Source organism: Microtus oregoni, unplaced genomic scaffold, assembly GCF_018167655.1.
Source record: "Microtus oregoni isolate MIOR12 unplaced genomic scaffold, Mior012 000027F_ref0000203, whole genome shotgun sequence".
Lineage (NCBI taxonomy): Eukaryota > Metazoa > Chordata > Mammalia > Rodentia > Cricetidae > Microtus > Microtus oregoni.
Window position 1 is genome coordinate 34,775,488 of NW_024543086.1, and position 26,853 is coordinate 34,802,340.

The 26,853-nt window shown below is 46.8% G+C and overlaps 3 protein-coding genes across 3 annotated transcripts; all 3 read right to left on the reverse strand.

The window, feature by feature from the left end:
* Positions 1-4,634: 4,634 nt before the first annotated feature.
* LOC121463569 (olfactory receptor 52E8-like) lies at positions 4,635-5,645 on the reverse strand. Its single transcript, XM_041675812.1, has one exon. The coding sequence runs from the start codon at positions 5,643-5,645 to the stop codon at positions 4,635-4,637; it is 1,011 nt and encodes a 336-aa protein (XP_041531746.1).
* A 9,073-nt stretch (positions 5,646-14,718) lies between these two features.
* Positions 14,719-15,666, reverse strand: LOC121463562 (olfactory receptor 52K1-like). Its single transcript, XM_041675803.1, has one exon. The coding sequence runs from the start codon at positions 15,664-15,666 to the stop codon at positions 14,719-14,721; it is 948 nt and encodes a 315-aa protein (XP_041531737.1).
* Positions 15,667-22,781: 7,115 nt separating this feature from the next.
* On the reverse strand, positions 22,782-23,732 carry LOC121463565 (olfactory receptor 52K1-like). Its single transcript, XM_041675806.1, has one exon. The coding sequence runs from the start codon at positions 23,730-23,732 to the stop codon at positions 22,782-22,784; it is 951 nt and encodes a 316-aa protein (XP_041531740.1).
* Between the last annotated feature and the right edge of the window lie 3,121 nt (positions 23,733-26,853).

The following is a 26,853-nucleotide window of genomic DNA, read 5'->3' on the forward strand; positions in this document are numbered from 1 at the left end:
AAAATGACAGTTTCATCCATTTTAAATTTGATTCCGTGGCATTTAGTATATTCACACTGTTGCATAATTATCATCACTAGTCATTCCCAGAATGTTTTTGTCATCACTGAAAGAAACTCATAAACAGTACTACCTTGTCCTCAGTCTCCTCAGTCCCTGTGAACACTCCACTATCTCACTTCTTTCTGAATGTGTGCTCCAGGGATCGCATGCAGAGAATGCAGCATGTGTCCCTTTGTGTCTTACGTGATCCCTCTCAGTCACACACGTCCCTCCACTCACCATTAGATGAACTTGGGCTGTTTCCTTTTTTAGCTTTCAAGGACGATGGCTACCACGAACATTTGTGTACAAGTATCTGTGAATTCCTGCTTTCAGGTTGGTTTGGTTGGTTCTATACAGCAAAGACTGTTGGACTATATAATTTTTTGTTGACTTTGAGGAACTACCATATTGACAGTCCCATTATATTTTCATAAAAAGTGCTTAAGGGTTTCCCTCTGTCTTTGTATCCTTATATACTTACATTTCATATTTTTGTAAGGCCCTTCTCATGTTATTGTAGATCGATATGTTCATTAAATCCAGGGAGGTTATTTTTTTCTTTAGTTAATCGTTCTTTTTTTTCTCTCATGGAACTCAAAAGAATCTCCTGCTTCACGATGGTTGGTGCTCTGATTTGTTAGTAATTTGTTCATGCATGTTTTCCATCAGCCTTTAGCTTGTTTAAGACAGCTGGTTTGTTTTGTTTTGCTTTGTTTGAGACTGGCGCCTCCTGAAGCCTAGCTGGCCTCAGACTGGCTGTGTAGCTGAGGGTAACCTTGAATCTACCACCTTGTCTACAGTTGCTGAGAATGGGATTGCAGGTGTGTGCTGCTGCACCTGCCGTGGGCTGTGCTGGGGTCCGTACCTCAACCTCCACAGCCACACCTCTAGCCTGAGGCAGCATTAATGTCTGGACCAGTAGGACCACTGTCCTGGTTCCTCCAGGAAGTTCCAGCTTGTTTTCTGTAGCTGGCCTGCCTTGTGGGCTTCTGACACTGAGAATCTAGACTCTGACTTTTAAGGGGCCAATCTGCACATCAGATTCTCCAGACTGCTGCTTTGCTTATTGTGGAAGGCCTTAGCCGTGTGTGGTCACTGAAGTCTGTTAGCGTATATTCGGGCTATGTTTGTGTAAATATTTCCTTGAATTTCTAGAGCTGTCCTAGCCATCCCTATAGGCAGAGTATGGTTGGTTGCCAAGAAGGACACCAGTGTCAGGCGACAGTGTTATTTGTGTGTAGAGATTGTGGTTGGGCAGTTAATCAGGGAGTTCCTAGACCCCAGGTCGATGGGAGTGCTGTTCTTACTTGACCTGTATGCACGGACAAGCTTGGGTCCAATAAACAGTCTAATTGAATTCTATATTATAGTACTTTACCCAGTGTCCAGGTTTGGTCAGGTTTCTAGGTCCAGAGCCCTTTAATGAAGGGGAGACCACATTCCTTTGAGTTTCTTCCTGTTCCCGCTGGTCTTGAACGGGATGATGTGCATTGGGAAGAGAAGTTAAACCTCTCAGATTACTGGATTTTGGCTTTTAACTGCACTAATTTCAGATAACACCCCAAATCATCATGATCTATAGGTAGATCTTGCTCAGCTTGTCTCACAGTCTGAAGAGGATGCCAGAACCACCCTGTGGTCGTTCCTTCAGAAGGCCTCATTGTAGCATGCACTCTGCAGCTTACAGAGTCTCCACTTGGTCCTGTGACTACGCCTGGGGACTGTTGCACCAGGAAAAGGGAAATGTTAGCCACTCACCAGGTTAGGGTCACTGTGGATTTGAGATTTCTACCCCATCTTCCTTCAGATCACTTCTTTGGCCTATGGAAAAACCAAGTGAATGACAATGGATTAGTCTAAGCTTAACTGGGTGGTGATCCAATCAGATGGGTTTTCTGTTTTTGCTGGACATGTTATCTCTTGGCCTGTTTGCAGTTCCTAGTTTGTTTTGTTTTCCCTCCTTATCCATAGTAAAGACAACCAGGAGCAGGTTTGCTTTCAGTTGACAAGAGCAGCAACATACTTCCACTGTCTTTTAAGAGGTTTTATTTATTAAATACAGGATCTCTGTGTAGTCCTGTCTGTCCTGGAACTTGTTCAGTAGATCAGGCTGTCTTCAAATTCAGAGATCTTCCTGCCTCCGCCTAAGAGCTGGGATTAAAGTTATGCTCCACCCCTGCCTGGCCTTAAGATTTTTTTTTTAAATTATGTATAGATATGTGTGTCTGAGTTAGGGTATGTGCACATAGTTCAGCTGCCCACAAAGGCCAAAGGAAGTCATCAGATCTGGGACTGGGATGACAGACGCTTGTGAGTCTCCTGATGTGACTTCTGAGAGCTAAACTCGGGTCCCCTAAAAGAGCTCCTAACCACTGAGCCATCTCTCCAGTCCCTCATCTTATTCTGAAGGTATATCAATTCATCAGCTCTGTGTCATAATTTAGTTCCCACATGATTTCAGTCAGATTTGCCTTCTACAAAACAGAACTGGTACATTGATGATATAATTGCAGATTGGAGCAGTGTTTGTTACATGGGGAAGATGTAGACTGGTCTAGACTTATTGGCATGTCTATGGGCAGGAGATACATCGAACAAAACACCAGAGGGATTTCCAGGATTCCTGTGCTGTAAGGTAGAGGATAAACTAAACCACCTCACCTTCTGTGATCCGGGAAAGGGTAAGACAGCTGATGGACTTCTACCTTAAATCCCATGGGATTTAGGCAAAATATTCCTCATCTGGTATTAGTACCTGGGAAAGCTGTTTGTTTTAAATGTGGTCCAAAGCAAGGGAAATCTCTGTCACACATCAAGGATGCTGTACAAATTGCTCTGCTGCTGGGGCTGTGGGATCCAGCAGACCCAAACTGATCCTGAGGTCACAGTGTGGACAGGTGTTCCCTTCAGCCTTTGGGAGGATGCTGGAGGATTTGGGGGTGAAGTCCTGCCATCCTCTAGATGCATATTCTTTTGAGAAATACCTTTTTGCTTGGTGGCTAGCCTAAGCAGGGACCGGAGATTTAACTGTGGATTACCAAGTGGCCTTTTATCATGTATTGTGTATCATGACTGGGTTGTTGTCTGACTCACCTCTCCATAATTTTGAGCACGCCCAGCATTTTGTTATCAAATGAAGGAGTATGTATACTATTGGACTTGACCAAGTACTGAAGGCACTTGGTCCATGAAATAACTCACACCGTGGTCCCTGCACCTGCTCCACTGATTCTCCCTCCCAATCTGCACCCATGAGTTCCTAAGGAGTTTCCTATAATCAGCTAACAGAGAAAGATAAGAAAAAAAATCCCGCTTAGTTGGCAGGAGGTTTTGTGTAGCATTCACGATAGTCCATTTCTGGGACATACCTAAAAGACATTCACAGATGACAGGAGACTGTAGAAGTCTTCAGCAACAGAGTTCCTTTATTATTTTATAGAGAGTCTTCCTATGTTGCTCAGGCTAGCCTTCAACTCCTGGGATCAGGTGCCCCTGAGACATTACCTCTATACTTGGTTAGGAAGTGTATTTCCATAGATCATACCGCCATTGAGAGAACGACCTGATGTGTGTTTGGGTCAGACCAGGTCCCCAGATTTGGGCTCTGTAGCAGCACCGTGTCTGTGTATCCAAGGAGACCACAAGGTTCTGGGCTGGGAGTTAGGCTCATTTGGAGCCTGTAGTGTAGACTCTACTCTGGTCTTAGGAGGTGTATTGATTAGTTTTTGGTCATTTGGAAAGAGGGAAGCTCAGCTGAGCAAAGACCTCTATCAGACTGGCCTGGAGAGATGTCTTGGGCATTTTCTTGACTAATGATTGATGGGGGATGATCCAGCCTACTGTGGGTGGTGTTGCAAGCTGAACAAGCATGGTGAGCAAGCCAGTAAGCAGTGTTCCTCCATGGTCCTTACTCTGCTTTTGTTCCTGCCCTGCTCTCTTCTCTTTGCTGGATGGTAATCTGTCCCAGCCAGGTTGCTTTTGATCCTGGTGTTTATCACAGTAATAGAAACCAAACAGAGAATGTCAGACCAGAACCTGGAGAAGGTCTGGCCTGACTGTCTTTCAGACTGAGGCTCCTGGATAAGACTTGACCTATTTGTGTGGTCCTAATGACACCCAGGGTTGTCTGGCTCTGTGTGCTTGTGTTAGATTGGGTTCTCAGGACTGACAGGACTCTAGAACTTAACCAAGGCTGACACTCTATCTGGTCATGTTGAAATTCATGTCACGTCTTAGGCTTTATCTAGGAGACACAGGAAGGGCTGGGACTTTGCTTCAGACAGGGATTCAGAGCAGACTGTGGTCTGTTTGCCTTGTTCTGTGTCTCCTAATGAAACTGTAGGCATTCATAAAGAATTTTAACTTTTTCAAGAACTGTGAAGAAGATAAAAGGAATCTAGAAGGATAGATACAAACAGATCTATTTTGGGGATTAGTAACAGAATGTTCTAAGAATTTATCAAGTCACAGCTGCAACAAGAGGCTCCTTCGAGCCCTAAGCTGCTCTGAACCCACCCAGCCTGTCAGTACAGACTGCCTAATTCTTGTGTGCAGAGGCCACGGCCCCAGCCTCTAGCTGATGATGCCGTCTATCCCGGTAACTCCCTCTCCCCTCTCATGTTCTCTGACTTCTCTCTGATGTCTTGGGGTGACCGCTTTCCACAGAGCATTTTCTCTATGTGTTGCCGAATCTCCTTAGTTCTCATCCCATAAATGAGAGGATTCAAGGCTCCTGGGAGCAGCAGGTATATGGCACTGAGTAGGTTCTGGACATCTTGAGACACAGTCTTGGCCACTCGAAAGACAATGGAAGTAGCCAGACCAGAAAGATAGATGGTGAGGATGACCAGTAAGTGGGACCCACAAGTGTGCAAGGCCTTGGCTCGGGCTCCCCCAGAAGAGATCCGGAAGGCAGCATAGATGATACGGGTGTAGGAGGTTCCCAATAAGGTCAGGTCAAAGGTCACGGTGACCAACCGCATAGCCAATCCTAACCGACTGTTGAAGGTCAGGTCTCCACAGGCTATGCTCAGCAGTGCAATGTATTCGCAGGTGAAGTGCTGTATCACCGACGTCCTGCAGAATCGAGCTGTGGCAGTTACTACCACTAGGGACACTGCTACTCCTAGGCTCCGTGTCAGAGCGAAGGTAGCAATCAGGCCCAGTAAATGAGAGGTCATCAGTTCTGAGTAGCGAAGTGGGTGACAAATGGCCACGTAGCGATCGAGGGCCATGGCTAACAGGAGATTGTAGTCCAGAAGGAGCGTGAAGTAGATAAAGAACATTTGTACCAGGCAGCCACGTAGCGAGATGGGATTGGCGTAGCGCACAAAGCCTTCCAGCATTTTAGGCATCACAGTCGTGGAGGCACAGGCGTTGACAGCCAGGAGCAGGGCAATGAGCACGTACATTGGCTGATGCAGACTTCTCTGGGCCACCACTGTATGGATGACTAAGGCATTGGCAGAAATGATGGACACGTAGAGGAAGGAAAGAGGCAGGACTAGAAGGGGGCGCCACTCGCGCAGTCCAGGGAAGCCCACCAGGAGGAAGCTGGTGTAGGAAAAGTTGAAGATGCTGGCGTTTCCACCCTTGCCCATTGACTCTGCTCCTGGGCTGGCACCACGCTTGAGAATCAGAGGCTGATAGAACAAAATGGTTATTTTAGGAGCCTGAGGCTGGCATGGTGAAATGCTACCTGTGGTGTGTGTGTGTGTATGTGTGTGTGAGTGTGTGTGTGAGTGTGTGTGTATGTGTGTGAGTGTGTGTGTGAGTGTGTGTGTGTGTGTATGTGTGTGTGTGTGTGTGAGTGTGTGTGTATGTGTATGAGTGTGTGTGTGAGTGTGTGTGTGTGTGTAAGTGTGTGTGTTCCTTGGGAGCAGACATGTACACCGCCAGGTGTTTGGGGAGCAACACAGATGAATAAGACATTCCTTGTCCTCATGGAGCTCCTGATTTTCTCTGTGTAAAATAGAAATGTATGGGATACATTTATATATGTTTGGGGGATTTTATAGTTGTTTTATTGTAGGATAAAATGTTAGACGGAAGATTAGATGTGGTATATGAGAGGGTGAAAATGATGTTTGGAGGTAAAACAATAAAAAATCTTTAGCTAGGAGGACAAGAAAGTATAGAAAGTATCTTTGTTCCTAGGAATTTGGGAAAAGACCCAAGTGAGGTTTCAAACTGGGGAGCAGAGTCATCCAGAAGCAGTGGACTTTCCTGTGTGCTCAAGGCACACTAGGTAGGCCAGGGGAAAGTTCCTGAGGAAAGTGGATTCTTGGGGCCTAAGGCACCAGGCTGCAGAGTCTGGTCCCTTCCTCAGCCTTCTAGTCTGGTGGCAGAACCTCCTGCCTGACCTTGTCCTGGGAGCTTGCTTTCCTTCCCCAGGGTGAGTCCAGGGAAAGCAAGGTCCACCAGATGCTGAGTGCAGACCCGCACAGACCTTCCAAGAGCTTTGCTGGGTACATGGATGAGGACTAGAAGGAGGTGTACATCCAGGTTGTGCCTCTCTGATAGTGATTATACATCAGAAAAGATGTTTCAAGTAATTTCAGAAATATATTTTAAAAAAAAATCTTCACTTGGGAAGCTGGAGAAATGGTTCAGCATTTATTGTTCTTCCGGAGGAACAAGGTTAAGTTTCCAGCACCCACATGATGGCTCACATCTGCCTATAGCCCCAGTTCCAGGGAATAAAAGCCCTATTCTGAGCTCTGCAGACCCCTGGCACACACAATGTACAGACATGGATGTGAGCGAGGTGCTTGTGCACATGCAATTAAATAAATAATTCCAGTAAAAAGTCTTTAGCTTGGAAAGTGTAGTGAGGAGCTGCAGGCAGGCCTGCTTTTCATCCCACCCAGCTCCTGCATGGCTAGCTTTACACCCGAAATAACAACATACAAATTGTATTCCTTTAAACACTGCCTGGCCCATTAGTTTCAGCCTCTTATTGGCTAATTCTCACATCTTAACTAGCCCATTTCTAATAATCTGTGTAGCACTACAAGATGGTGGCTTACCGGGAAGATTCTAGCCTATGTCCATCTTGGGTCTGAGATTCATTGCGTCTGACCTACTATGCTTTCTTTCTCCCAGCATTCTGTTCTGTCTACTCCACCTATCTAAATCTTGCCCTATCAAAAAGCCAAGGCAGTTTCTTTATTAACCAATGAGAGTAACACATAGACAGATGACCCTCCTCCATCAGGTAAGTGTGGTGACGCATGCCTTTAGACCCACAACACAGAAAGCAGGTCTCTTTGTGTTCAAAACTAACCTGATGTAGACAGTGAGCACCATGCCAGCCAGGGCTACATAATGAGACCCTGTCAGAGCAGCAGCAACAAAAACATCTTATCAACAAGGAAACTGAGACACAGAAAGGTAAAATCTAGTTCAAGTCACACTAATAAATGAGACTTGGATTTGTGCCCAGGCAGCTGGTCCACAATGCACTCTTTTTCACAAGTTCAAGATTCACACTTTGTCTTGGTTTGTCTAGAGTTTTAGAATTGGAAGTCTGGAATCCCCAGAAAATGGCCAGGCGGACCCAGCAGCTAGTCACTTCCCTGCCATAACCACGGCTTCCACTGAAGAGCAGAGAAGCCTCGCGAGCTGTGGAGTATCAGAAATGCTCTCCTCCCTCTCTGTCAGTGTTCCTGTGGTCATGACAAGACTCCCTCTGAATGCCAGAAGAGGCAGGTTTGTCACCAAATCCTCCTGGGGAGGAGCATCCAGGAAAAGGTGGGTTTGGAACTCCCCCACCCTGGGATGTTTTCCTGAAAATTCCAGAACGTGGCTTTGGGCCGCATATTTTGGAAGATCTATCATTGCTTGGGTTGGGTGAGGACCAGACAACCTTTGTGGCAAAGTGATGAAAATCTGCATAGTTGAGTCTGTCAAAGACTGTAGAGGATGGTGGCAGCGAGACACGGACAAGGCGAGAAGTGGACACTAAAGGAGGGAAAGAAACTGGAGGAGCAGTAGCTAGGAAGACATTGGACATCCTATAGTCCTCTTTCTCAGATATACCAAAGGTATAAAGGAGAACAAAAGAGGCAGACTGCTCATAAATCTTTAATTTGTTTTCCTGCCTGTGTCTTAGGCGTCCTCAGATAGATTTCATAAGGAACATCTTAGGCATGCAGAATAATGACCCTGCCAAGAAGGGACAAAAGACATGCTGGGGAGACTGGAGGGCTGCCATTTACCTGGCTAGGAAGAACTTCCTAGAGTCAAATCAGTCACATAGCAACCAATTACAGAGAAAGAGAATGATCAATAATGTCAAGGTTTTAAAGATAAAACGATAATATCGGAGTTGCCAAACCTGGAGAAGGGAGGGATTGGATTGAGGTTCTAGAAGGTAGAGTTAATGAATTGCATTTGGGTGCTTTAAGCAACTCACAAGCAAAGAGTTTTGCTATCTTTAGTCAATTTTTCAGGTGAAGGATTGAGACTGGGGATGGAAGTGTGGGGCGTGAGACAGCATCCCAAGGCACAGCAGAGAGGACAGCCAGTGTCTGTGAAAGACTTAAAGGGAGAGCCAGGGGAGAGTAGGCAGAAACTGCAGGAGGCTTCGTGGTATGTGAACCTGCAGACTAATAGGGTAAGATAACAACTCTAACTGTCCTTTGAGGATTGATGTGAAGAGCAGCCATGGCAGAACAGACTGCAGACATCACATGATTCCTTAAGAGGTGATATAACCTCTGCAGCCAAAAAAAGCTCATCCCATCTCCATAAAGCCTGTGGTCAGTGTGGCCATGTTCTAGGAGAGATATGGTTGTTCTCTCTCTGACCTCGGGGCAACTTCCATGTCTCCCTCTGTTCCCCCAGCTTATGAAAAGTCAACTAACTGTGTTATCAGAGAAAGGAAGCGTTTCCTCCCCTAGATCCCAATCTCCCTTCTTCCTTTCCAAGCCGAGCCCTTGGCATGCCCTTCTCTTGGCGCAGTTCCTGTTTATCTACCTCCTTACTAGACCAGAGGCATTTCTAGAGGGGAGATCATGGGTTATTCATCTCTGTGAGTGCCCAGCACAGAGCCGTCTACAGAACAGGGCATTTACAAAGTGTGTTCTGGGAACTGACGAGTGTACAAAGGGATCATATTGGACTTGAAGGAGCTCTTTGAGGCTGAATGTATGAATGAAAATCAAACCTTTCGGGTTCAAAGATTTCAAGTGACTTTTCTAGTCTCACCGGGCAAGAGAACCAGGCTTCAACTCTTGGTCTTACCTTGGCATCGTTGTGGCCTCCTGAAGAGGCACCGGAAACGTCTGAGCTGGTCTCTCAGCAGCAATAAAAGAGGGTTTATTACATGGCAACACTGTGTCAGGTATTTATCATATAGTGTGTCCTTCCCCATGACAATGTCAAGAGATTAACACTTGTTTATATTAACCCATAGGTGAATATACGGAGGTGGAGACTCGAGAATCGAACTAGCATTCTTTTTTTTTTTTAAATATTTATTTTATTATGTATACAATGTTCTGTCTGTGTGTATGCCTGCAGGCCAGAAGAGGGCACCAGACTCCATTACAGATGGTTGTGAGGCACCATGTGGTTGCTGGGAATTGAACTCAGGACCTTTGGAAGAGCAAGCAGTGCTCTTATCCACTGAGCCATCTCTCCAGCCCCTCGAACTAGCATTCTTAACGTACTGTAGGCATTAAGTTCTGGGACTGAAATGCAAACCTAAGTTTGCCAAAGGTAAAAGGTAAAGTTGGTTCCAAACTCAGGTTTACCTGCCTCGGAATTTCCCATAATTCTTTGTCCTCACCACGGCAGCCTGCAAACAGTCTCCAAGTGTGTCACTTACCGGGCCTTGATTTGACGTCTGCAGGCATAAGGTGTGTGATCAGTGCCCAGTTTCAAGGCACTGATCTGGGAGTCTGCGGAGGCCTGGGTAATTATACTTGGGACCCGTGGGAGCAGGGACTTGAGGGAGGGAACAAGGAGAAACCCAGATGAATTTGTTCCTCTTCAGTCTGCTATTATTTCAGTGGTTCCTTTAGGATTTGTTGTTGTTGCTTTTTTATGGGATTATTTTAAACACACCCCCACACCAACTACTTTGTACTGTATTGTGAAGCATCTTCATTTTGTACTTGAAGTGTTCAAGTTCTTTTGAGGAAAGGAAAGCTTCAGTTTAATATATATTATAAGAAACAGTTGTTTGGGACTGGAGAGATGGTTCAGCAGTTAAGTGCCCTGGTTGCTCTTGCAGAGAACTAGGGTTCAGTATCAGTACCTTCATCAGATGACTTACCACCATCTGTACCTCCAGTTCCAGAGACCCAAAACCCTCAGTCACTTCCCCACACATGTGCTGTGTGTATATGTTCGTGTGTATACATATATATGTAAGTATACATATGTAAAATAAAAATAAACTAATATTTTTTATAAAAAGATGATTACTTCCAAATAAATCTCTTGATATTTTTCTGAGAATCTCAGTCTTGATGCCTCTGAATAGTACTTCCAATCAATGGCTTTTTTAAAAAAATATTTTTATAGCTTGGCTAATGTGGCACACACCTTTAACAGCACCCAGGAGTCAGTGTCACACAAGATTTTTGTGAGTTTGAGGCCAGCCTGGCCTACAGAATGAGTTCCAGGACAATCAGAGCTACACAGAGAAACCCTGTGTGTGTGAAAAGCCAAAATCAAGAGAAAAATGTAGAGCTCAATAAAATCAATTAAAAAAAAGAAAAACCAAAGTCAAAACAAAACAAAGAAAAGGAATTAGTTTTATTTTACATGTTTGAGTGTTTGCCTGCATGTATGTCTATGCACCATGTGTATGCAGTGCCTACAGAGGCCAGAAGAGGGCATTAGGTCCTCTGGAGTTGCAGTTATAGGTGTTTGTGAGCCATCATATGAATGTTGGGAACTGAACTTAGGTCTTCTGCAAGTGTCCAGTGCTCACTCTTAACTGTTGAGCCATCTCTTCAACCCCACAGTGGCTTTTCCTTTGTTTCTAAAAAGATGGTTTCCAAAACGGTGGCTTCTTTCTTCATCATTGCCATCCAGTGGCTTCAAAGTCTTTTTATTTTGATAAATAATAAAGACTCCAGCTTGGGCATTCTTCTGAACTACATACAGTAGAGTGAGCCACCCCACCTACAGATGCTGCGCCCATGATTCAACCAACAATAGATTAAAAGTAGTTCTAAGAATTGCATCTGTATTGAACATTAATAGATCTTTACTTTTATGATTTCTTTATTTTCTTTCTTTCTCTCTCTTCTTTCTTTCTTTCTTTCTTTCTTTCTTTCTTTCTTTCTTTCTTTCTTTCTAATTGAGACAGGGTTTCTTTGTAGTTCTGGAGCCTGTCCCAGAACTTGCTCTTGTAGACCAAGCTGGCCTCAAACTCAGAGATCCACCTACCTCTACCACCTGATTGCTGGGATTAAAGGCATGCGTCACCACTACCCAGCTCTGTTTATGATTTCTTAAATGCATATCATAGCAATTATTTATATAGTTTTTTACACTGTATTAAGTCTCACTAGTATCTATAAATTATTTAAGTATATGGGAGAACAAGTGGAGGTTACATGTGATTACTATACCATCTTACATAAGCAGTTTGAATATCTGCAGGTTTTGGTACGGCAGGGTTCCGAAAGTGATCCGGCATGGGCAGGACGGATGCCGGAGCAGTTGACCCATCAGTGATCTATTTAACATCTTTGTTTAGTGGTCCTTTACCTCCATACAGCCCACAAACAAGCTCCTTCCTTGGATCATCACTCCCATGCCTACTTTTATATTTCATGCTGACCCCCATGACCTGGAACTTTCCCACTCGCTCAGCACACTCCCGTCTCATCTGTCCTCTTGTCCAGGGAGGTCAGACTCGACCCCAGGGCTGCTGACTCTCATGCTATCTGCTGGGAGTTGGGAGGAAGCTGTGTGGACGCGGGGTCCCTGGAGACCCAGCACAGCTTCGGGGCTTCAGCCCCATCCCCTCTTTCAAAACTGGAAAGGTCCCTCTTGCTAAGACTTGCCTTTCCTGCTCCGCTCTTTTGGCTGCAGGTTGCACATCACTGAAGGCTTCTGCTTCAACTAACAGAACAGGAGGCAGAGTTCTCAGGTGGGCTGGAGGAATCCAAGACTGCTTTCTGCTCCTGCCCCCTGTGAGTGTCTGAACGAAGACTCATATTCTACTCTCTCCTTTCCTGGGCTCCATGTTCTTTCTTTTTTTGCAAACGTTAGCCACATCTTCTCTTTCTTTCCTTTCCTTTTTTTTTCTTTTTTATTTTTATCGTTTTGGTTTTTTGAGAGAAGGTTTCTCTATAGCTTTGGAGCCTGTCCCAAAACTAGCTCTTGTATACCAGGCTGGCCTTGAACTCATAGAGATCCACCTGCCTCTGCCTCCTGAGTGCTGGGATTAAAGGCGTGTACCACCACCGCCAGGCCATTTATGGTTTTCTATTTACCTCCTGAAAGCTTCTCTCCATCCTCAGCTAGGTTCATGGTGGTTTTTCTTTTTCTTTTTTATAATTGTATTAATTCATTTTACATATAAATCCCAGTTCCCCCTCCTGTCCTTCCTTGCCCTCCCTGTACATTTCCCTCACACCAACCCCATCCACTCCTCAGAGAGGGTAAAGTTTCCCATGGGAATTCAACATGGTGGTTTTTCAATCCCCACCGTTTCACTGCATTGAAAGTGACTATCTCACGTAGCTTCTCTCTCTCTCTCTCTCTCTCTCTCTCTCTCTCTCTCTCTCTCTGTGTGTGTGTGTGTGTGTGTGTGTGTGTGCACATGTGTTCTGAGCTAGACCCCTGCCCTGGGCATGCTGAATATGTGCTCCACCACTGAGCCACACCTCATCCCTTTCCTCGAAATATCCAGTCTATTGAAGGCCAGGGCCATCTTCCCAGGACCTGGAGAAAGAAACAACCAAAGTGGAAACATTCATCAGCTACTTGGACAGCACTGAGTTGATAGAACCATCAGTCCTCCCTGATCCATCCGAGGTTTTAGCGTCATTGACTGCTCCAATCTGATCACAGCCTCTTCCCTTGCATGATAAAGCCATTCACCTTGTTTCTGCCCCTGACCTTGATATACAAACCCAGCTTCCCTCCTGGTCTCTCTCACGCCTGGCTGTAGCTCTCCTGATCTCTCCCACGCCTGGCTGTAGCTCTCTTCCTGGTCTCTCCCACGCCTGGCTGTAGCTCTCTTCCTGATCTCTCCCACGCCTGGCTGTAGCTCTCTTCCTGATCTCTCCCACGCCTGGCTGTAGCTCTCTTCCTGATCTCTCCCACGCCTGGCTGTAGCTCTCCTGATCTCTCCCACGCCTGGCTGTAGCTCTCCTGGTCTCTCCCACACCTGGCTGTAGCTCTCCTGATCTCTCCCACACCTGGCTGTAGCTCTCCTGATCTCTCCCACGCCTGGCTGTAGCTCTCTTCCTGATCTCTCCCACGCCTGGCTGTAGCTCTCTTCCTGATCTCTCCCACGCCTGGCTGTAGCTCTCTTCCTGGTCTCTCTCACGCCTGGCTGTAGCTCTCTTCCTGATCTCTCCCACGCCTGGCTGTAGCTCTCCTCGTCCTGGTCTCTCTCACGCCTGGCTGTAGCTCTCCTAGTCCTGGTCTCTCTTACGCCTGGCTGTAGCTCTCTTCCTGGTCTCTCTCACGCCTGGCTGTAGCTCTCCTCGTCCTGGTCTCTCTCATTCCTGGCCTCACTACAACTCTTCCACTTGCAATCCCAGTCATCTCTCTCTGCTCCGCACTAGTGGAACAGCCTCCTATGAGCTTGCTTGGCCACTGCATCAGACACTCTCCCACGGCAGCACGGTGATGGTGCACAGTATGAGATGGACCTCCTTGCTTTGGATTCTTCAGTGAATATTGCTTGGAGTAAAAGCTCAAACTTCTTTCCATCACAGATGAGGTCTTCTATTGTAGCCACTCCTGCCCATCCACAGCCCTCTATCACATCAGGGAGACAGCAGAGTCTACAACTCTATCCTAGAATAGGTTTCATTTTCCTTATCCTTGCCTTTCCAGAGCTCTCATTCAAACCGGGTTCTCTGGGAGGCATTCCTACCTGTAGTGAATGTCAGAAACTACCACTGAATATTATCACACCATAGATCGCTAACGTGGGGATCTCCTGGAGAGGGACAAAATTTTCTCTTTCTTTGATATCATTGAGTTACAATGATGAATGCATAATAAACATTTGATGGGTGTACAAATGAATGAATGACTGGAACATATGCAGAGGGACGGGGAGAGAATGTCAAGCCAGGGACAGACGCTTGCTCTGTTGGTAGTAGTTCAGAATGGGTAGGTGTTTTCCGGAAGCAGATATAAGATTCTCAAAGATGAATGCAGATAAGCTGGGCACTGTGGCTCAAGCCTCTAACGCTAACATTTGGCAAGCTAAGAGAGGAGAATTGCTTTGAGTTCCAGGTCATCCTGGGCAACTCAAGGAGTTCTAGACAGCTGAAGCTATGGAACAGAACTTTGTCATGAAAAGATCAGGTAGCCATGAATAAAATATACCAGAGATGACGCACTCACACGAACGCCCTCCTTCACTAAATAGTGAGAGTGATTTTGAGGCCCACAAATCCTGGACAATCAGTCAGGAAGCTCTCTATGTGAGGGCAGGGACTGGGGCTTCTCAGTGGAGACCTGTTATTGAGTCCTTTGGAGCAGAGTCACCAGGTGCTGCCTGATTTCCTTGGTTCTGGCCCCATAGATGATGGGGTTGATCAGACATGGGAGCAGCAGGTAGAAAGCACTGAGCAGGTTGTGTGTGTCTTGGGAGGCTGCGCGGGCCACGCGGTAGACAATGGATGAGGACATGGTGGAGGAGTAGACAGTGAAGATGACCAGCAGGTGGGAGCCACAGGTGTTCAGGGCCTTAGACCGTGCTCCACCTGATGAGATCTTGAAGACGGCATGGAGGATGCGGGAATAGGAGGCTCCTAGTAGAAGCATATCCAGGACTCTGTTGAAGATGCGAACAGTGAGTCCCACGGTCTTATTCAGTGAAATGTCCCCACAGGAGAGCTTCATCAGGGCCATGTGCTCACAGGCAAAGTGATGGATCACATCTGAGCGGCAGAAGCGCACTCGGGAGGCCAGCACCACCACCGGAGCAACGATGCATGTGCTCCTGGTGGCTGCCAACCCCACCAGGCCAGCCAGTAGCTGTCCTGTCACTATCTCTGGGTAGCGGAGAGGGTAGCAGATAGCCACATAGCGATCCAGGGCCATGACCAGGAGGATGTTGCAGTCAAAGACAATGAAGAAGTAGATGCAGAACATCTGTCCCAGGCACCGAGGGAGGGAGATGCGGTTGAAACGTGTGGAGAAGCTGAACAGCATGGCAGGCAGCACAGTGGTGGCAGTGCAGACATTGACAGCCAGTAGCAGGGCGATGAGCAGGTACATGGGCTGGTGCAGGGTCTGCTGGGATGCCACTGTGTGGATGACCAGGGCATTGGTGAAGAGGATCACCAGGTAGAGGCTGAGGAAGGGCAGCACCAGGAGGGCTCTGGCTTCTTGTATCCCTGGGAAGCCCACCAGGAGGAAGCTGGTGTAGGACTCATTGTAGGCGCCATTGCTCCACCCTGACATGATGCCTGAGGACACAGGGTAGCTCCAGGGAGAAGGAGGGGCAGGATGCCTGGTTTCAGTCCCTGAAAGGCTCTGCAAGAACCTGCCCCAGCCTTACCAGGCTGGACTGGGTGCTTTGCCAGTCATTGGTTCCAGAGTTTCTGTAGAGGAAATGAAGAGCTGCATGTTAACATTTAGTCTGCTATCTAGGAAGTGATGACTCCCCAGTCCCTCCATGGCTGTGAGCCTAGGAAATGACGACTCCCCAGTCCCTCCATGGCTGTTTCCCATTCGTCACTGAGTCCTGACTGGAGACCTACTTTTGCTCGTCTGTATACCTGGGACTTGGAACGTCAGGTGAGCAATAGATTGTCTCTGTCTTGAGTGGCTTCAGATTGTATTGAATGTGATCCAAGTGAGAAGAGAGAAGACGCCGTGAACTCCCAGGTGTCAAAGTGGAACCCTTTCCCTTCTAGGTTCAGCTGATGGGACAAACCCAAGGTGGGGAAGGGCAGCAGAGCAGTTTCTCTGTTCGCTTTTATGACTGCACCATCGGGGAGACTTGTACAACTGTTTCTTTGGTTCTTCCCCGCCTCTTTCTCCCTCCTACCCCTACTTCTTTCTGAAATCATCATCCGAATGCTACATTCTCCTCAACTCTGAGTTTTCAACTCTCCCTTCAGAAGTTCAGACCTTTAATCTCGAGAGCCATCCTAGGCTGACCCCAATGTCTGAGCAGAGGAAGGTTTGGACTCTGGGACTGGGGCCAAGGGAGGAGACTATGGCTCAGGGCTGAGTGAAGTTGTCAGAGAAGAGCCTGGACTACCATAAGGAGGTGAGGGGCGGCTCATATTTCAAGTTATTTAGTGGTAGTGAGAACGGGGCAGGAGAGGGCAGCATAACCATTCTCGTGTTCCCTGGGATCACAGAATCGGAGACCTGTGGAGCTCAGGAATCTGTGAACAGCTGAGGATGGACTCATAGGGGGAAGTCAGGTTCTCCTGCAAGAATGCGATTCCCTGTCTGGTGCCTTGGTCAGAGCACAGCTATCTGACGTTGGGAGGACAATGGTTTTTGAGAATAATGGTTTTACTTTGTTTTGAAGTTCTATCTTTTGGCGAAACAACCCACTGTACCACAGTTAGCAAGAATTTTCTATGGAGCTATTGGCATCCCTCTGAATATTCCTCCCTTTCTCCTGAGTGTGCTCCCAGGAGTCACACAGAATCCATCCAATCTATAAAACGGTGGTGTGTTTGTTTGTTTGGTTTGATTTTTTGAGACAAGATTTCTCTGTGTCGCTCTGGCTGTCTTGGAATTTTCTCTGTAGACCAGGCTGGCCTCAAACTCAGAGATCCACTTACCTCTGCCTCCCAAGTGCTGAGATTAAAGGTGTGTGTCACCATGCGAGGCAAATCCAGTCTTTTAGAGGAGGCTTTTGGACAGGAGTTTGGGTTGGTCTAAATGTGGTCCTGACAGGACAGGTGCTGGCTGTGTTTCATCTCCTGACTATAGGATGCATCAAAGTGCGTGGCTGTCATTGATCAGAAGAAAGAACTTTGAGGTGGAGGGAGGCCAGGCTGGGGAGATGAGGGCGAAAGCTGGAGTGTGCTGAGCTCATGGGACAGCATGGTGGAGACAGTCACAAGGAAGCCCAGTTCTGCCATTCACTGGTGTGACTCTGGTAAGTCAAGGATTTATTCGATCCTTAGCTCTGAAGTGGGACTTATTATAATGGCTCTCAGGATTTCTGTAAAGAGGATGAATAGCATGGATGACTCTGATTCTTTTCTTATCTTTCTCCCCACCTCTCCTGCCCCCAGGGTCTCATGTCCTTAGGCTGGTCTTAAACTCACTGTGTAGCAGAGGTTGATCTTGAACCCCTGATCTTTTGCTAACACTTCCCAAGGGCTGTGCTAGTGCAGGTATGGGCCACCAGATCAAGTTTGGGGCTTCTTTCTCTATGTCCCTTTTTGATAAATAAAAGAAGTCAGCTCAGGGCCCCTCTGTAAATCCTGGACATGAACAAAGAGTCTGGGGACAGAGGAAAGGCTGCTGACTTGGTCCGTGGGCATAGGTACCTACGCTACCCTGAGTTTGTAGGCAGATAGGTCACGCAACCTTAGTTCCCAACTGTCCAGAAAAGGGAAGGTTCAGTCTCAGATCTCTCCCTTATACAAAACCGAGTCCTTTGTGGCACTGGCTGTGATGGCAGACATCCGATCTTCAGGTACACAGATTTGCTGGGGGATACTATTCAGCGCGACACTGGCTGCTCTGAGACGCACACCTGTCAGGAAGGTCGAGAATTTACCTTCACACACGAGGAAAGGAGTAAGTCAGATTCAGTCTTCCTCTCAGAAGATGACTTGGGAGACATGACCAACCTCAGAAGCCCTGACAACCAAGATTAGAGGCTGGGACTGTGGATGCGTGCTCTTCTTCTCCGCTGGATTGGAAAGGGTGGCGTACTGGCAAGAGGAACTGAGGAGCTGGAGTTCGCCCCTGCCTCATCCCTATCTTCTCTGAGAGCCTCGCCCAAGCCTCTGCCTGGCTAAGCACATATTCCCCACCAGGACACAGGTGGGGAAGTAAGGACTGGTCAAGTCAGGCCCAGTCACCAGAGTGAGTTAAATTCTCTCCCTTCTTCCCTGAGGCAAACAAGAGCTCCTGAGGTTCCCTACCAGGTTCTGACTTAGCCAATTACCAGGGCCCCAGTGGCCACCAGGATCCTCTATGTGGGGCGGGGAGAATGAGAAGAGCTCCTGCTGAGAGAAGCTAGGGGAAGGGGGGAACACTTGTCTCTAGGGAGCCCAGTCCCTGCAGAGAGTCTTAGCCAGGATTTTCCTTTGACTGTCTCACCCACTCCTTCCCTTCCCAGGGTTCTCATCCTATGGGGTCAGCCACCCATCAACCCCAGTGACTCCATATCCCCATACCCAGGTCTGTCTCTTGTGCCCCAGCATACTGCACACTGGGGTCATGTCCTCATTTCCAAACACCCATCCTTTGGTGTCCCCTCTGTTAGAAATGCTGCCACCCCATGTGTTCTGGGGTGGGGTAGAGAAAGCAGTCAGGACTGGGAATGGCCTTGAGGGCTGCCTCCTCTTCCTAGCCTAACCCTGCCTGGCTTTTGTTCCTTCTGTGAAATGCGCCCATCTTTATTCCTTCTTTCCTTAGCAGCCCTTAGCTGAAACTAAGCCTATATCCCACCATGCCTGTCCTGTGAATTCTTATTTATTTCTTACAACCTAAGAGAGTAGGCTCTGTTTTTACTTTTGAATTTTCATTTTGTTGTTGTTTGTTTTTTTGCATGTGGCATCTGAGGAAACAGACAGTCAAGTCCATATGAAGAACCTGAAAATTCCCAGAACTTCATTGCTTCACATCCGGGACTGTTTGTCGGACTCTAAAGACTGAACCTGCCGCCTGTGGCCGGGAGAAGAGGCGAGAGATGAGCGCAGAGGAAGATGTAGAGACCATGGCATTTGCACTGGACAAACTCTAAGTCTGCCCTAGATCTTTTAAAAATATTTATTTATTTAGATGTGTATAAGTGTTTTGTCTGCATGTATGTATGTGTGCCACATACATGCTTGGTGCCCAGGGAGGTCAGAGGAGAGCATTGGATCCTCTGGAACTGGAGTTACTGAGGGTTGTAAACTGCCCTGTGAGTGCAGGGAACCAACCTGAGTCCTTTGCCAAAGCAGCAGCACCCTTAACCACTGAGCCTCACTCCAGTCCCCTCCCCCAGCCTAGTTCTTTATCCAGGCTCTTGAGGACAAAGTCCAGGGCTTGGCGGCCAAAAGGGAAGCTGGTGAAGGGAGAAGGATGTGTAGTGTCTGACTCCTGGTGTGGGGCTGAGGCTATCTCAGGGTCGTGTGTCTACCTGATGCCTGGAAGTCAGAAGAAAGTCAAGCACGGTCCAGGCATGTCTTCTAATGGAGTGTTGTAACATGAATGGGGCCTGCTTGTTGTTGGGGTTTTTGTCCCACCCGGTACCCCACAACTGTTTAGCCACAAAGAAAATCACACATAGGTCTCCATAAATTATAAGCTGATTGGCCCATTAGCTCTAGCCTCTCACTGGCTAACTCTCACATCTTGATTAACCCATTTTTCTAATCTATGTTAGTCATGTGGCTCAGTACCTTTTTTTTCAGTGGGGCAGATCACATCCTGCTGCTTCGGTGGTCTGGACAGGAGTGAGAGGAATCAGCTTCCTCCTTCCCAGAATTCTCCTGTTCTCCTTGCATCATTTCTACTTTCTGTTTGGTTTTCCCGCCTATACTTCCTGCCTGGCCAATCAGCGTTTATTTAAAACATGATTGGCAGAATACAGACAATTCTTCTGCACAAGAGTGTGATTTGGACACACTAGAGCCAGGACATTCTGGGCATAGCAGGAGAGTTGCTCAGGCCCAGGGGTCTGAGAGAAAGTAGAGTTTGAATAACGCTTGGTCCAGGGGGTTCAGGATGCCTGTAGCAGTGTGCTGATTTTAGATTGTAATCTGGGTCAGGATGGGAGGGGACACACTCAGTCTGGGTTCAGGATGCAGCAGGGGTGCTCATTTTAGATTGTAATCTGAGTCAGGATGGGAGGGGACACACTCACAGTCTGGGTTCAGGATGGGAGGGGGCACACTCATAGTCTGGGTTCAGGATGCAGCAAGGGTGCTGATTTTAGATTGTAATCTGGGTCAGGATGGGAGGGGACACACTCACAGTCTGGGTTCAGGATGGGAGGGGGCACACTCATAGTCTGAGTTCAGGATGCAGCAGGGGTGCTGATTTTAGATTGTAATCTGGGTCAGGATGGGAGGGGACACACTCACAGTCTGGGTTCAGGATGGGAGGGGGCACACTCATAGTCTGGGTTCAGGATGCAGCAGGGGTGCTGATTTTAGATTGTAATCTGGGTCAGGATGGGAGGGGACACACGCACAGTCTGGGTTCAGCAGCCACATATAGCGAGGAGAGGGAGCTTGGTAAGCCTTGAGGCCCAGCAGTGGCACACACACTGAGAAGCTACCTGGAAACTAATGTGTAGCCATGGTTGGGAGGCCCTGATCTAGACTTTCCTGCAAGGCTGTCTGTCTTTCTGTAGGAAATGGTTTTCTATGGGGCTCAGTGAGCCCATCCTGGGCTGCACAGTGGGCAGAGCAGGGAGCCTTAAACAGTACTTCTGCGCTGATGGGACTCCACTTCCAGTCTGGCTGACTTGGTCCTGAGGGAGGTCAAACTGTAGATCAGGCTAGCCTCAAACTCAGAGATCTGCCTGCCTATTATTATTTAAACTTTATTTTTATTTATGTGTATGTTTGTTTATTTATGTGCAAGGGTGTGCCATGTGTGTGGATGGCCTAGCAGGCCGGCTGGAGTTACAGGCAGCTGCGAGCAGCTTGACGTGGCTGCTGGGAACAGAACTCAAGCTCTCTGAGAGAGTGGCAGTGATCTTAACTACTGAGTCACCTCTCCAGCCTCTACTTAAAATTCTTAATAATTTATTTGTATTATTTAATAAGCTGTGTATTTTTGAGCCATGATACCTTCATAGACCATAAAGTATCAAGTAGAGGTCTCTTCTATCTCCACCCCCACCTCACTAACAAACGCATCCTTCTTCCCGGTGCTAAGGATCAATCCAGGGTCCCTAGGCACACGCTGGGCAAGTATTTGCCGCTGACCTATATACCCAGCCACTCTTAATAATTATTTATCATTATTGCCTGTTTTGATACAGGGCCTTAATGTGTAGATTTGACTGGCCTAGAATCTGCTAGATAGGCTGCCACCAAATTCATGGTTATCCTCCTGCCTCTACCTTCCAAGTGCTGGGGTGATACTTTTGTATTATCACTTGCAATCACAATAATATTTAATGATAGACCTGCCCTCTGGATTTTCTAAGCCAAGAATTCTCTATGTTGCTTCCAATGAAATCTTTGGGTAATTAAAAATGCTGTTTTAGGCCCTTGTCCTACGAATAGGAGTCAGCGTGAGCCAAGGCCTGGGGTAGTTCTGTGAGTATCCTTCCATTTGATTCTTCTTAGAACATGGAAAACATTTTTCCTTCATTTTATTTGCTCAGTGATAGATTCTCCTGAAAAGCTGGTACCCAGATGTCAAGATGCATTCTTTATTTTTTTGGAGGTCAATATTGTTTTCATGAGACTCCCAGTTTAAAATGCCATTTGTAAATGTGGACAATGTGAAGGTCTTGTGTGGTGAGATATATTAAGAAGAAGAGCTACAGACTTCTTCACATCTGATGGAGGAGGGTCATCTTTCTATCTGTTGTTTCATTGGTTAAGTAATAAAGAAACTGCTTGGCCTCTGATAGAACAAAAAATTAGGTAGGCGGAGTAGACAGAACAGAATGCTGGGAGAAAGAAGCTGAGTCAGTGAGTCGCCATCATTCTTCCACTCCAGGCAGACGCAGGTTAAGATCATTCCTGGTAAGCCAGCTCGTGGGCTACACAGATTATAAGAAATGGGCTAGTCCAGGTGCGAGAGTTAGTCGAGAAAAGGCTAGATATAATGGGCCAAGCAGTGTTTAAAAGAATACAGTTTCTGTGTAATTATTTCGGATAAAGCTAGCCGGGTGGCGGGACACAGCCCGCTGCTCTTACTACACACATCTTACGTGATTCTGAAGGCATTGCTAAAGAGAGGTTAGAAGGTCACAGTCCCCGTAGCTTTAGCAGGATTTGCTGTGCAGCTGAGGACATACTGATGCTCTTTTGAGAGACTAGACAGCACCTGGTGTTAGAATGCCGGGAGAGAGAGCAGAACTGAGTGAGCTCCCCTCTCTCCCCTCTCTGTGCTAGGTGAGGAAAGTTTGGAGAGGGATAATGGGGCACATGTGATCTGAAGGTGCGGGTGATCCAGCGATGGTGGTGGGGCATAAGGGGCACAAAGAAGGACCGTGGGTGAAGGGGACGAGTGGGAACAGAGCACTAGGACACGTTGTAAGAATGCCTTGATGCTACCTATTGTTGTGCACACTAACTCAACTGAAACAAAATAACAGGGTAAGGAGAGGGAGCATTATGGTGGCAATTCGGTCCCGTGTATCCACTTCCTCAGTCTTACCTGGGCTAACTGAAAGTGAACAAGGATTTATCAGAAGAGACTCATGGGCCTGTACTCAGGGATGACCTCACCAGGTGCTGCCTGATTTCCTTGGTTCTGGCCCCATAGATGATGGGGTTGATCAGACATGGGAGCAGCAGGTAGAAAGCACTGAGCAGGTTGTGTGTGTCTTGGGAGGCAGCGCGGGCCACGCGGTAGACAATGGATGAGGACATGGTGGAGGAGTAGACAGTGAAGATGACCAGCAGGTGGGAGCCACAGGTGTTCAGGGCCTTAGACCGTGCTCCACCTGATGAGATCTTGAAGACGGCTTGGAGGATGCGGGAATAGGAGGCTCCAAGCAGAAGCATATCCAGGACTCTGTTAATGGTGCGTATGATGAGTCCCACGGTCTTATTCAGTGAAATGTCCCCACAGGAGAGCTTCATCAGGGCCATGTGCTCACAGGCAAAGTGATGGATCACATCTGAGCGGCAGAAGCGCACTCGGGAGGCCAGCACCACCACCGGAGCAACGATGCATGTGCTCCTGGTGGCTGCCAACCCCACCAGGCCAGCCAGTAGCTGTCCTGTCACTATCTCTGGGTAGCGGAGAGGGTAGCAGATAGCCACATAGCGATCCAGGGCCATGACCAGGAGGATGTTGCAGTCCATAGAAACCAGAAAGTAGATGCAGAACATCTGTCCCAGGCACCGAGGGAGGGAGATGCGGTTGAAACGTGTGGAGAAGCTGAACAGCATGGCGGGCAGCACGGTGGTGGCAGTGCAGACATTGACAGCCAGTAGCAGGGCGATGAGCAGGTACATGGGCTGGTGCAGGGTCTGCTGGGATGCCACTGTGTGGATGACCAGGGCATTGGTGAAGAGGATCACCAGGTAGAGGCTGAGGAAGGGCAGCACCAGGAGGGCTCTGGCTTCTTGTATCCCTGGGAAGCCCACCAGAAGGAAGCTGGTGTAGGACTCATTGTAGGCGCCATTGCTCCACCCTGACATGATGCCTGAGGACACAGGGCAGCTCCAGGGAGAAGGAGGGGCAGGATGCCTGGTTTCAGTCCCAGAAAGGCTCTGCAAGAATCTGCCCCAGCCTTACCAGGCTAGACTGGGTATTTGGATTTTCATTAGTCTCCAATATTTCTAGAAGAAGGAAGAAGCCTTTTAGGCTTATATTTAATGAGCTACACATCTTTCTATAGGTCATTGCTTGCATTTCCAATATATCATGGGAGCAGATTTTGAGTGCAGAATTTGTGGGTCAAGTGATAGTCACACTTTTTTCATGTGTGAAGTGGATTTCCAGAGAAGTTGAATGGAGCTCATCACTGACTCGGTGGTGGCTGTGACATTTTAGCTGACATGTCTAGCTGATTTTGTTGTCTATCTGGAACTTGGTATTTCCTAGTAGTTTAAATGTTCGTCATTATGTATTTTGAGACATGGTTTATTAATCTTTTCAGAATTTTCACTTTGTTTGTGGTATTACTAAAACTAAAAGTCCATACATATAAAATTAATTCAATTGATATATCTTTTTGTAAATTAGTTCCTTTGTTTTTAGCATAGAAAATACTGTCTTGTTCAAAGGCCAAACAGATAGTGAATATATTCTGTTATTCTTTGGGTATGAGTTTTATTTTTTGTATGTTTGTGTCTGAATGTTTGTGTTGGTGTGCTTGCCTGAGTGTCTGGAGGTCAACACCAGGTGTCTTTCTGTACAAATTTTCACCTAATTCCTGAGACAGGTTGTTCACTGTTTGACTATATTTTCTGACCTTGGTGTACCTGAGATCCAACCTTCTTGGTTCTCATGTTTGTTCAGCAAACACTTTATACTGTTCTACTTAATCTCAGAGAGAGGCTTCTGAGAGAAAGTTTATTCTAGTTCTCAATTGCAGACAGAGCCACAGTGGTGGGAGGCTTGGCATCAGGCAGCTTGAGCAGGAAGCTGAAGTCACCTCTTCAGCAGCACAGGAAACAGAGAGAGGGAGCAGGAAGCAAAGTGAGGACATAGGCCCTCAAAGCCCACTCCCCAGTGACATAGCATCTTCCAGCAAAGCTCTACCTCTTAAAGGTTTTATAATCTTCCCAAATGGTGCCACCAATAGGGGACCAAGTGTTCAAATGGGAGACATTGCTCTTTCAAGCCATGACATTCATTGAGCAATCTTTCCATCCAGGTGTTTATGAGTTCTGACCAGCATGAAATACATTTGGCTCACAACCTGCGATAATCTAACTTGGTTTTACCCAGATAGCAACATGGTTGTTGTTCCAATTACCCATCAAGTGTACAGGTCCTCGAGGAGGCTAGATAAGGGTGCTGGATCTCCTGGAGCTGGAGCTACCCAACATGTGTGCTGGGAACTAAACTCGGGTCCTCTGGAAGAGCAGCAGGTTCTTGTAAACACTGACTTATGTCCCTTTTCCTGAGGTGTTCTAGTTGTTTTTTTTTATTGTTAATTGTTATTTTTGAGGTAGTGATGTCTCATTTGTACTCATACCATCACCATACAATTTTCAAAATATTCACTGTAAATGACTCGCTACAGGACTTCTTCACTTCAAATGCACAACTTAGTGGTTCCTAGGGCGTTCCCAGGACGTGGAGCAACAACCACCACGATTACAATCTCACTAGCGCCAGTGGAAACCCGTCCACCCGTAAACATGTGCTGATCAATTGCTAAGGTTCTTTCCAAGTTAGTGGGTTTGCCTGCTCAGGAAATTTCCTAATTATCTTTTGCAGCTAGCTGGGATGGCAAATGTGCACCACCACGTCTAGTCTGTGCTTTCTGAGCATCTTTTCATCTCATTTCTTCAAGGGAAATGTATTTTTTTTGACAGGCTTTCTCTGTAGCTTTGGAGCCTGTCCTGAAAGTAGCTCTTGTAGACCAGGCTGGCTTCAAACTCACAGTGATCCACTTGCCTCTGCCTCCCGAGTGCTGGCATTAAAGGTGTGCGCCACCACTGCCCGGCTTGAAATGTATGTTTGGATCATACCTTTGAACCTTTCAATCTGGTTGCTTCATATCACTGAGTTGTTAGGATCCAGAGCCATTTTGATCACTATAGAATTGTTAGGTTCCTAATGCAACACTTTCACAAGCGCTTTTAAGTTTTTCATTATTCTTATTTAATTTTCCCACTTAAGTGATAAAAAGTTTCACTTTGCTAATTTTCAAAAATTACCTTGTTGTAATTTGAAAAATTGGGATTTCATTAAACCTGTAGAGTAGTCTCTGGAGAATCAAAATCTTGGCCACACTCTGTCTTTCTGTCTGGTGACAAAGTGTGGTGTTTTTTTCTTTTCCAAAATTAAAAAAATTAGTATGTATGGTGTGTGTATGTGATTGTATGTGCACACATGTGTGTGTATGATGAGTATTTATATAATGTGTGTGTATTATGTGTATGGTGTGTATATGATGTGTGTGTTGTGTGTGTGTATGGTGTGTGTTGTGTTGTGTGTGTGTATGGTGTGTGTTGTGTTGTGTGGTGTGTGTGTGTGTGTGTGCCCTGGCATGCATGAAGGAGTTAGAGGATATCTTTTTGGAGCTGGTTCTCTCCTCCCACTGTGGGGTCCAGGGATGGAACTCAGGCATCAGGCTTGTGAGAAAAGCGGTTTTAGCCTGATTCATCTCACCAACCCTAAACTACAATGTCCTGTGCTTTCAAGTCATGTTGACCATCTCAGCAGTTGTGAGGTGTGATTTGTACAGGGCCATGGGAACAGACATCCTGTCTCCATTTGTATTCCTGAGGGCAAATACAGGCAGCTGGGTCACACTCGGAACATAGCAGCCAAATAGTGAGCATCTCCTGAGCTGTGTGTCCATGTGTGCTTCTCTGAGGCTACCACAGTTCTGTACACTCTTGTTAAAGTGTTTTCAGGAGATTCTCTTGGGCATTTCGAGCAGAATTACTTGACCCCCACCCTGATTTTAACAGCTGAAATTTACATATATATATTTAATAAACTAGAATTCCCAGAATCATGTTAAAAACTAAGAGGGGAAAAGCACCCTATATTTTACCAAGCGTTTTTGGTGTAGCGCGTGTTCTCTAGCATGTACCATGTTGATTTAGGTCTGACAGCAAAGGACATGGCCCTTTATCT

What these genes read in the sequence shown, in the direction of transcription:
- LOC121463565 (XM_041675806.1), bottom strand. Translation starts at nt 23,732, where the DNA reads ATGTCAGGGTGGAGCAATGGCGCCTACAATGAGTCCTACACCAGCTTC.
- LOC121463569 (XM_041675812.1), bottom strand. Translation starts at nt 5,645, where the DNA reads ATGGGCAAGGGTGGAAACGCCAGCATCTTCAACTTTTCCTACACCAGC.
- LOC121463562 (XM_041675803.1), bottom strand. Translation starts at nt 15,666, where the DNA reads ATGTCAGGGTGGAGCAATGGCGCCTACAATGAGTCCTACACCAGCTTC.